The sequence below is a fragment of the Phragmites australis genome, chromosome 5 (assembly GCF_958298935.1).
Source record: "Phragmites australis chromosome 5, lpPhrAust1.1, whole genome shotgun sequence".
In the NCBI taxonomy this organism is placed as follows: domain Eukaryota; kingdom Viridiplantae; phylum Streptophyta; class Magnoliopsida; order Poales; family Poaceae; genus Phragmites; species Phragmites australis.
The window spans coordinates 28,435,152-28,446,744 of NC_084925.1; the positions used below are offsets into that span (position 1 = coordinate 28,435,152).

Sequence of the window (11,593 nt, forward strand, 5' to 3'; positions counted from 1 at the left end):
AATAAAAGATTACCAATGAACTTATTTTTTTAGCAAATAACATAGGGCTAGAAATATTTTTATAAATTAATCATAAGAGAATAATATTAGTAAATTTTTTCTGATTTTGGAAATTTATTTGAGACATTAAAAATTATTAGAAGTTATAAAAATATATTTTTTAGAATTTTAATTAAATGTTGGCTTAGTCATTTTTTATTAAACCAATTAAAATAGGTTGCGAGTAAGCTCTAATTAACTCATAAAAACATTTAGAATTTCTAGACTACTCGTGTACTCTTAGATAAAATTGAGATTAAAATTAAAAAAGAAATACACATATACACATACATGTTAGAAGCTAACAAATGGACGTATCGCTTGCCGTTCAGGGGTGACAGTATGGTCTTGTTCATTGAACAGGTGAAATGTGGTTTTTTATATTTTAATTTTCTGATCAACGGGACCTATAAAATCTCACTCGTTTATCAGGTGATGGTAGTATATTCATGCAATTTACTGGAATGGCCATATAATTTTATAAATATTAAAAAATAAAATATATAAATAGAAAATTCGCCAGTCCACCGGCTCAGCCCCCATTCCGACCGTCCGATGCTCCATCGAAGGCGACGCGGGCCTTCTGCTCCGTAGACCTAGCGCAACCAAAATTCTCGGATAAAGGGGGCGACAAAAAGGATTAAAAAAGAAGAAGAAAATATAAAGAATCGCGGATTGACTGCGCACTCGGGGACAAGACACACAACACAAGTGTATGTGTATCGCTGCGCTTGCGCCGTCACACACACACGGAGAAGGGGGAGAGGGCGCTTGCGGAGACGAGACGACGAGAGTGAACAAGGCAGAGGGGAGAGGTCGAGATGGAGTTTGGTTTCCTGGGGCTGGGCATCATGGGGAAGGCAATGGCGACCAACCTCCTCCGCCGCGGCTTCCGCGTCACCGTCTGGAACCGAACCATCGCCAAGGTCCGTCTGCTCTGCTCAATCCAAATTAAATCATCCCGTCCGATCTAACCCCTCGATGTAGTCTTAGCACCGTAGTGGTTTCATCCATTCATCCATCAATTCTTAGCGTCTCCCCCCCCCCCCCTCACCCCCTTTTATTTTTTTGCCTCCCGCGCAGTGCCAAGAGCTCGTCGCGCTGGGCGCCACCGTCGGGGAGACGCCCGCTTCCGTCGTCGGCAAGTGCAACTACACCATCGCCATGCTCTCCGACCCCAGCGCAGCGCTATCAGTTAAGACACGACGATACTCTTCAGCTCTGATTTTTTTTTTTTAGCACTGTAAAGATGCAACCTTTGTTGAATAGATTTTTTATCTGTGTGTGCGACCATCTAGGTTGTCTTCGACAAGGATGGCGTGCTCGAGCAGATCGGGAATGGGAAAGGGTATGTGGACATGTCCACTGTGGATGCCACAACTTCTTCCAAGATCAGTGAGGTATCTACCTCATTGCCTGTGTTTGGTTAGATTTGCTAGTATCTAACAAAATTAGCGACTACATTGCAGTGTGTTGGCATTTCCTGATGAGCAACTTTACACAATCTCAACAATTTCATTTGTGTTGCGTACCATGGGTGTGTAGCTATGCACCTATATGGTCAGTGTTCCCCTTGTTCTATTTGCACGATCTCACCACTGGATACGATCATATGACGCCACTTGTAGAATATTCCAGATGGCATATGAATAGATGATTATGGCTTCTAGCTTGTACATATAGTTTCATGTTCTATCACCGCCATAAGATTCTGCCTAGAAATTAATGCAAACATTCAAGTTTCAGACACATTATCATCATTTAATCATTTCAAATGCCCTTTCCAAAATCTCGAGGCTTTTGGAGGGCTAAGGTTCTAAGATAGTACATCTAATTACATGTACTACTGGCTTTGCCTTTCCTTATAGAGTTATAGAATGAGGAAGGGAAGAGTGACTTGGAAGGCAAGGAAGAGGAATCAGAAACAGGAGGAATACCCAATATATGTTTCTTAGGTCATCTCTGTAAAACTGTGCCTTTGCACTTAAATTCGGTTGTGTTCCAGAAGAATATATCTCAAATGGCAAACTCAAAACCAACAGATTTCTTGATGGCTCGACCCATACTCCTGTGAGTGGAATCTTTACCATTCACAAACAAGGACCTCCCCAACTTACTAGAGACCGACTAGTCAGGCAAACTATGAAAGTAAAACACCTGGAACTCCCCCACAGTTTTTTCAGTCAAAAGAAAAATAACAAACCTGTGCTTTTGCTTGTGCTTCTTTCCCTGACATTTTTTTATCTCTTCTCTTTTAATGCCATATTCAAAAGATTGATAATATTTCAGAGAGGTAGAATTATTCCATTGTATTGATTGGCAATAGAAGATTAGGGAGATAAAATTACTTCGGCTGAGATAGTGAGATGACATGATGCATTACAGTGTCTCCCGTATTTTGTTGCTCGTATTTTCAAATTTTTTTTGGTAGAAATAAACTTTTTCTCTAATGGATGAACTATGGGGGAGATCCCCACAGCAAGAATTTTTTTATAAAAAAAGAGATAACCGAGGTCTCTGTACAAAAATAAAGAGAGAACTTGCCCAAAGGACTAGAGAGGGGAGAGAGGGAGGGAAAAAGAAGAAGCAAATTACAAAGAGTTTAACCAAGCTAACACTCCCAGGTAGGGTGGGTAGAGATAAAACATTACGAAACCGCCAAAGTCAATACCATTCCCACGTAACACTTGGAGAACAATATGAGAAAGCTCGATACTGCCAAAATCCCAAACAAAGTTAAGGATGTCCATGTTTGCTGCGGATGAAAACTACTATGAGCAGAACTTTGCAGCTCGTCAATTTTACACATTAATCCTTATGTTCCTAAAAAAGTGTGAAATTTTCTTTATTTTTTACGAAATAGTAGGGGTAGCTCTACTAAAACTGTGTTGTTGTATTATTGATGTCAATTTTTTTATACCAACTTAAAATAAGATTCTCCCATAATTGGCTGAAATACCATGTAATTTGTTCATTTTAGCATCATAGCAAATATATTTTATTATGCACTTGTGGTCATAATATGGTCCCATCTTTCTCTTGATGTATAAAAATGTAACAAGGATGGGGCATTCTTCACGGAAGTGTGTGCACGTCTTGAACCTTTTACGTGGAAGCTACTACAGTAGTAACCTGGGCTCTCAATTTATTTGCAAGAATTTAGGCTAGTATTCATGGCACTGGTGACAGGAATTGTGAATTGTGATAATCCTCTAGAGATAATAGGGAAAAATAATTTCTTCATTTAGACTTACAGTCATGATGCCTGACATATCATTGCGCTTGTCCTGACAAATCCATTTAACCGTGGATCCTTGGTCCATTTGATAGTTTAGGCTTGATACTATGATGTCTGAACTAGTGCATACTTGTGGTTAATCTGCGATGAATTCTATACTGAATCTGATTTTTGGACAGTAGAACACAACATATATAGCAGATTTATTACTTTATCCCCCCTGCTGCCCATAGATCTCTAATTTTCATCAGAATCACCTTACCGATTTGGTCATTAATAGTCTCTATCAAAATCTGCTTACATTGCCCTTCTTCATCAATTTTTTGCAGGCAGTTAAACAAAAAGGTGGAGCTTTCCTTGAAGCTCCAGTTTCGGGGAGCAAGAAGCCAGCTGAAGACGGTCAACTGGTCATTCTTGCTGCAGGGGACAAGGTAATTCACTGTGTTGTGAATCTTGGATGTTCATTTGCAACTATGATTGCAAACTAGTTGTGCTTATGCCTTCGTGGTACTTCACAAAAGCTCCCTTATATGACAATATCCTTTTTTCCTAGGAAAGAATTATTTGGCTGCATTTTAGTTCACCTGCAATCCTTGTTAGGATTGATGCTGTTGGTTGATTGATTATGATTCTAATGATCATAATTTTTTCCTGATTATGGAAATTAAGTATTTTGACCACTCTAGTGCCAATAATGGTTCTTCTCCCCTGTATCTGGGTCACCAGCTAGGACAAACTTTTAAATCCAATTTTAACAACAAAATGAATAAACAAATCACTGTAGACTATAGTTTTGCAGTACTTGCTAGAAAACATAGAAGTGTTCAGCTTATATAGGGTGGAGAACTGGAGATATCAATCACAATAACTTAAAAGGTGTAAGGAGATTTGGTGCAGATATTAGAATATAATAAATTGGACATGGATTGTGGATCCAAATATGATGTTTAAGGTGGGAAACTCACTAGTGTATGAATACTTTTAATCTGTCAGTTATCAGGTACGAATTGGTACTGCTCTGCCATAGGATAACATCACACCGGAATAACCATACTACTATATTTTCTTGTTTTCTCATCAATCGTCCCTTTAACATTTCAGCCATTGTATGATGATATGGTGCCTGCATTTGATGTACTGGGGAAAAAGTCATTCTTTCTTGGAGAGATTGGAAATGGAGCAAAGATGAAGCTGGTGGTCAACATGATCATGGGAAGGTAATTGAGTATTACACATTGGAAAGCGCCTAATCTAATAATTCCAGATGCCATTGAGAGAGTATTACGTTAAGGATAGCTGGAGTATCGGTGGAAGACATATGACAGCTGCCTTGCAATTTTTTGGAACTAAGTTTATCCTTTTTTCTACTTAATGAAAATAAATTTTAACTTAATGGCACAGTGTAGGTTTCTCCTCCTACTGCCAATTTGAACCTTTCCCTATGCTTAATTGAATATCCGTCTGAGCATAGTTTCCTCACTGCTGCAAACGTATAAACCATTTTTGTACGTGCAGTTAGCAGATTTATCTGGAATTTGAAAAATGCCTCCTGATTTTGTATATTGGGATTTCTGGGCCTAATCTCCCAGCTTGGTTTCTGTTTAAGTGATGCTCATCGGATGTTCAGAGGGCCACAACTCTTTCTGGTGTTAGCACATTTTAGCACCTCTCTACCTTTAGGCTTGAAAATTTCATTGGCCGCAACTATTTCACTCATCAGTGGCATCTGTTTCCTGCTGCAGTATGATGAATTCTTTGTCCGAGGGACTCTGTTTGGCAGATAAAAGTGGGTTGAGCCCCCAGACGCTTCTGGATGTTCTGGTATTACACTCGGTTATTTTGAGGTCGCTGTGAACCTGTGGCTAAACTCTTTCACTATCTGATAACTGTGTTTTGGCTTAAAAGGACCTCGGTGCAATTGCAAACCCAATGTTCAAGTTGAAGGGGCCCTCAATGCTCCAGGGCAGCTACAACCCTGCATTTCCTCTGAAACATCAGCAGAAGGACATGAGGTTAGCTCTTGCTCTGGGAGATGAAAACGCCATCTCCATGCCGGTCTCAGCAGCTGCGAATGAGGTGCGGCTTACTCCCCTTTCAACTTGCTATACATCGCAAAACACAGGATGATGTAAAGACTCATGGCAATGGCATCACTTTGAATTGCAGGCTTTCAAGAAGGCCAGAGGCCTGGGACTGGGGGACCTTGATTTTTCGGCGGTCTATGAGGTAGTGAAGGGCGCAGGTGGTTCAGGCCAGGCGTGATGGATGATGGTCGCATTTGGACGCTTGAATCATATGACCGTGTCACCCCATTTCTATGCAGATTTGCAACAGTGACTTGTCATCGTATTGATGTGTATATTCAAGATTTGACAGCTGACCTCGCAAAAGAAATAAATGAAGATTTGATACTAGAGTGTGCGATGTAACTGGAAGTTTGGAATTAGCTGCCTGCTCACGCATGATTTTGTTGGACTTGCAGCCAGCAGATTGAATAACACATTAAGATAGAGAAATGCCATGTTACTTCGCGAAACTACTCTTTCCATGGCTAAAAAACACATTAAGAAGAGAAATGCATGCATTATTTGTCACTCACTCCTTTCAACTTTTGTTCCCAAATGCATTGCACACGTCGCTCTAACATTTTACCCTTTTTTTACACCTCTCCCTTTTTAACCAAAAAGGAATTATGGCACGGCCTATCCGGAAACAGGAATTTGTTCATTTATTATGCAATTAATACTGTGATATACTCTCTCCATTCTAAAATAGATAACGTATAGAATTGCGTTTAGAGAAAGTTTAAAAACTTTTATCACTATTATGTACAGAAGTACTAAGATTTGTCACATGAGAATACCATATTCGTAGATTTATCGTGAGAAATACTTTTAAATGACTATATTCTCACTAACTTTTGATAACAAATGTTTTTAAAAAATAATGATCAAAGATATATTGGAAAACGGAGGTGGTACATCCTCCAGCAAGTCACTCTGACTCTGCCATCAAGAATCGTCCCGTGTCCGGTCTTCTACGCTACTTCCTAGTCCTCGGGTGTCATCAGCAGACCAGGAAAGCTCCCTGCATTGACCAGAAAACCCCAGCAACACGGCTTGGCCGGATATGGTGGTCTTCTAAGATTATTTCTAACTATATTTTCTTTATTTCGTTTTTTTTCTCAATTCATCTTTCTGTTTCTCTTCTCTTTATTTTCTCTCATCTCTAAAAGCTTCATTTTGAAAGGATTTGTGAAAATGATAAAGAAAGAATCCTGTCCTGAAAAGAATAACCTTAAAAATCATATCATAACTGGAATCGTGAACGAAAACCGTTAAAACGCTGAAAAAAAAATCTTTTTGTAAAAGAATTAGACCTTAACAGAAATCAGTTGAGGATGATATAAGGACGGAGCATGTGGCCTGCCTGCTGCTGTGTGCCGGGTGCCATGGGGCAAAGCAATCGCTGTTGGCACGCAGTACGTCGTGCGTGCTTGAGACTGCACGGCGGCATGGAGTCGGGATCGGGTCGTCGAGAATCAGCGAAGACTGCTAGGGGCAGCATATATTTAGGTCAATGATGCCATTCTGCTGCAGTGTCCTGTCGTGTTCTTTCTGAGTACTAGTTGTAAAAATAGACAGTTTTGTGTATACGATCTGTTGGTCATCGTGATTGGTTATTAGGTTCCGATTGGTTAGTGATCGTGATCGGTTCGGAATCAATCAGCGTCTGTTGTATATTGAAGTTGTGATTGTAATCGCATACTGATCTGTTGAGATTGTATGCCGCCCGTGAGGCATATAAAAAGGAAGAGATGGCCGCACGAAAGAGGTGCGCAAGTCATTAAACCTTTAGACATTGACATCATATTTTCACACTAGTCATGCCATAGTGCCCGTTTCCTGAGGACATACGATGATGCCTCGAGACACGGGCATGCATGCACTGCACCAGTGTCGTCGCTCGCGTCCGACTTAACTTCATATATATGAGTAATCGGATGCATTAGGTCACGTTTGAGAATATTTCGGGATTTCTTTTCCATTGCCGCGGGACTCGAACCGTCTCCTATGAATTTTTCATGAAGTTCATGTGTTCCAAATAGGCTCTTACATACATACATCTGCAAAGAGTGATGAAAACCATATATTAAGGTTATATTTAAAGCATCCGTATCATTTAGAGACAACAAAAGATACGGTTATCCGATGTATCGAAGTCTCCAACTTGTTACTTAGCAGTAATGGACCCTAACTCCAAAACTCATGGTTCAATTACAAAATAACGTACGACAACAGCTATTATAAAATAGATACAACACCTAATATATGTATAACAAATTATAATACAATCCATATTTTCAACAAACTTCATATAACAAACTCAATAGCAACAAATATAATACATTCCAGTTCTATCGTAGCCTAATAGTTTATCGTCGGGTCGGACAAGTCCTCCTGTCATAGCCAGATTGATTGTATATTTTGCACCTACGTAGTCCATCAACAGCATATGCTGCATCCATGTCACCTTGAAGCCTCGTGGCTCTAGGCCTTTCAGGATCCGTGTGTCTGGCCCTGGGATAAGGTACCCACTTAGACCCCTCGATTGCTTTGTAGCTAGATCCGATGTTGAATGAACGCATCTTTGGAAGCCATGTGCTCCTCAGTGCATCGATTGTGAAATAGTGTGATACGTCGTTGCCGCCCATGTCCCTGCAAGCGGCCAAGACATGGGAGCATGGGATATGGTGCACTTCACCTCGTGAGGACCAATTTGACCTTGTTGCACGGTGTCCCCCGTGCTGTATCCTGAAGTGTACCGACGATGACATATGACCTCAAATTCATTGTTGGCTCGGTCGTAGATCCTAGTCCGATGAAAGTGTACCTTACTCCTCCTTTTGGATAAGATTTCCTCCACCTTAGATGCAAACCGCATGCTGCACTCTATTGCAGCTATACCACAGTCTCAAAAGTAGTCAGCCGTCCTATAGAATGTGAGCTCAATTATGGCACACAACGGGAGGCCGCGTACACCCTTTAGGACATTGTTTAACGCCTCCGCTATGTTCGTTGTCGTGATCGTATACCTATTATAAGAGACAACAATTTTAGATACGATATTTTCGTAACTAAAAGTAAAATACGATCTTTCAAACGCTATGTTCTAACCTGGAACCGTGAGTATAATGGATTAGGGCCCAACGCTCCGCCGGCTTTTCCGCTATCCACTGGCTAAACATAGCACGTGAATGACTAATGATGGTTTGGTCCCCCACCATTTACATCCGTGGATGGTCCTCCTGTGCTTCCTGCTCTGCCATCATCTTACGAGTGATCTCATTTAACTCTCGTCATATCTCGTTGAACTTCGCCTGTTGGTTCTGAAGACACAACCATTTGAACCTCTTTACAAGACCCTTGTTGTGGTACCTTGAGTAAAGGTTCCCACCTAAGTATCGCATGCACCACCTTCTCTCCACATCAGGCCAAGCAATGAATGGGTTTGTGCTGTCATGCAGCACATCCAACGCATGCAAGAGGCCCTTGTTGCGGTCTGAGATGATGCAGACTCGTTCCCCATTGCCGACGACACGTGTCCTCACCAAGGTGAGGAACCACAACCAATTATCATTGTTCTCACTCTCAACCGTTGCATACGCGAGAGGAATGATCTGATTGTTTGCATCCACCACCATCACTGTCATTAGGTTACCATGGTACTTGCCGCTAAGAAATATGGCATCCACACATACCACCGGTTTGCAATGTCTAAAAGCTTTGATGCATTGACCAAAGGACCAGAAAAACCTAATGAGGTATCGGTCAGTGGTACTATATGACCCATCCTCCAGCCTGATCAGCTCATCCTCCATGGCCCACTGGGTCCCGGGATTGGTCATGGCAATCTTCTGCAATAGCCTCGGTGCGTAGTGGTACGACTCTTCGAAACTTCCAAACAACATCTTCAACGCCTTCTGCTTCGCTCGCCACGTAGTGTGGTAATTGATAAGCATACCCGTCTTAGTCTGCACCTCCTCCATAATGGATTTTGGTGACAAACATATGTTTGTGTCAACAAGGGTGATGAGTAGTTGAGCTATGAACCTCGCATTAACGGCGTGGCTCACATTCCTAACAGCCTCTTCGCTGCATGTATGTCGGGTGTGTCTACTCAGCACAAAATAGTTCTCGTACGAAGTAAGGACAAGTCGGGTGCTTGATACACCTGACCTCATACTCTGTATGGTTAGACCGAGCACACTTGTGGTCCCTTCTTGTGATTACAGCATAGTTGTTGATAAAGTGGATGACCTCCTCCCTGTTTCGAAACCGTTGTCCCACCTGGATGTTGCTATTCTGGTATCCCCAATTAGATAGGGTGTTATACTCAACGATGGTACAATCTAGCAGCCCAGCACCATGAAAGTACTGGATCGCCGGCACCGGGTCATCGTTGTCAGCAACTTCTTCATCGCCACTACCACTAGCATCATCATTCATGCATCCTGCATCTACCTCACCATGGTCCACTTCGGGTTCATCCGTACCGGAAGTGCCCTCCCCGACATTCCCTCCCGCCTCATCATGCATCACATTATGGTCTGATCCTTCCACGCTAGGCACCGCTTCACCATGCACCGGTCGTGATACTATGTTTACGTACACTCCTATTTCAAAGTTCTCCTCTAATGCCTTGCGTGAGTACAAGACCTATGCGTTGTTCCTTCTCAAATCAAACAACGTATGGACAATGAGCGAGTTGTTTGGCACAAGCTGTGGCCACATATCCTCTAGGACAACATTGTATGACTGCTGGTTTAGACGCAAAAGGCTCATAACATGTGTTTGTAAGCCTTCTAGATCAATCGGTAGCTCAACCGTACTCTCTACGTGCTGGCAGTTCTGAATTGACACGAGTCTCCCATGCAAAACAGCGGAACGTTCTCCATAATAAATATGGATAGTCATAGCGTCTCTGCTAAACAAACGTAAATGGCCAAATAACTACTTAGATGTATGTTATATAACTACTCTATTTTAGCAACTTAATATTATTTAGCCAATGTATTCGAACGGAATAAATATTCTACTTGCTCTAATTACATTTTCTAATCTAAATATTACGATTAATATTACACTATAGTTGCTTCTGTTGCAAGATCATACAATATGCAAATATTATACCTACTCTATTTTAGCAACTTAATATCATTTAACTAATGTATTCGAACGGAATAAATACTCTACTTGCTCTAATTACATTTTCTAATCTAAATATTACGATTACTGTTACATACCATCTATTACAAGATCATACAATATGCAAATATTATACCTACTCTATTTTAGCAACTTAATATCATTTAACCAATGTATTTGAACGAAATAAATACTCTACATGCTATAATTACATTTTCTAATCTAAATATAAGTACATACATAATCTAGGATCCAAATAACTAGATGATTCCGTTACGACATCATAAAATATGCAAATATTATATCTACTATATTTTATTAACTTAATAAATACTCTAATTCCTCTAATTACATCTACACAACTAAATATTACATACATACATAATCTACGTACTTACTATTACGGAAGGCTATCCTCTTCACGCGCTGCTGCACTGCAGCTCCTCGTGCTCGACTGCTGCTTCAAATGTTGCTCGTGCTCGCGCTAACCTGCTGCTCAGCTCACGCAGCACCGTCGCTCTGCTCGCCGTCGCTCTGCTCACGCTTGCAGAGGATGGAGCATGTGCTGCCATTTATAGCAACGCTGCCCGGCGGCCGCATGCATGCAAAACAAGGTGCTAGCCGACATGTGCATGGGAAAAGCGAAAAGGAAAAGGAAAAAGCAAAAGCGAAAAGAAAAGAAAAGGTAAAGCGCGACGCGACACGACGTGACGGGAAAAGTGTATTTTGACATACCGTGTGCCGAATACAGTTGATTTTCGGCACACGGTGTGCCGAAATACACTTTTGTCTGTATTCGGCATACGAATACAGGTCATTTTCGGCACACGGTGTGCCAAAAATAACTTTTTTGGTACATCGTATACCGAAAAGCTATTTTCGACACACCGCGCGTCAAATACAGGTGCTAAAATCGTAAATATAGAAAAATAATGGTTCATTTCTTTAAATAAGCTAACGTATACTGTACAAAATCGTATTTTTGCCCTCTTTTTTTATATGCTATAAATTATTCCAAACTCCAACACTTGGATCGTAAGTAGTATATATGCATGTACTGCTATTTGACTTGCAAGGGAATGTTATTTAAGCGCATTATAGTGTGGCT

General features: G+C 41.0%; 1 protein-coding gene across 1 annotated transcript; it reads left to right on the forward strand.

The window, feature by feature from the left end:
* Window positions 1-718: 718 nt before the first annotated feature.
* On the forward strand, window positions 719-5,691 carry LOC133919108 (glyoxylate/succinic semialdehyde reductase 1-like). Its single transcript, XM_062363373.1, has 8 exons — window positions 719-965; window positions 1,123-1,233; window positions 1,338-1,439; window positions 3,607-3,708; window positions 4,379-4,494; window positions 5,020-5,098; window positions 5,183-5,353; window positions 5,444-5,691. Exons 1-8 carry the CDS (start codon window positions 861-863, stop codon window positions 5,537-5,539), a joined length of 882 nt encoding a protein of 293 aa, XP_062219357.1. The 5' UTR covers window positions 719-860; the 3' UTR covers window positions 5,540-5,691.
* Window positions 5,692-11,593: the final 5,902 nt, after the last annotated feature.

Bases quoted from the DNA above. Each gene is read 5' to 3' on its own strand.
- LOC133919108 (XM_062363373.1), top strand. From the start codon at position 861: ATGGAGTTTGGTTTCCTGGGGCTGGGCATCATGGGGAAGGCAATGGCG. The intron at 1,234-1,337 runs GTTAAGACACGA...GCGACCATCTAG, and splicing joins ACCCCAGCGCAGCGCTATCA to GTTGTCTTCGACAAGGATGG. The intron at 4,495-5,019 runs GTAATTGAGTAT...TTCCTGCTGCAG, and splicing joins GTCAACATGATCATGGGAAG to TATGATGAATTCTTTGTCCG.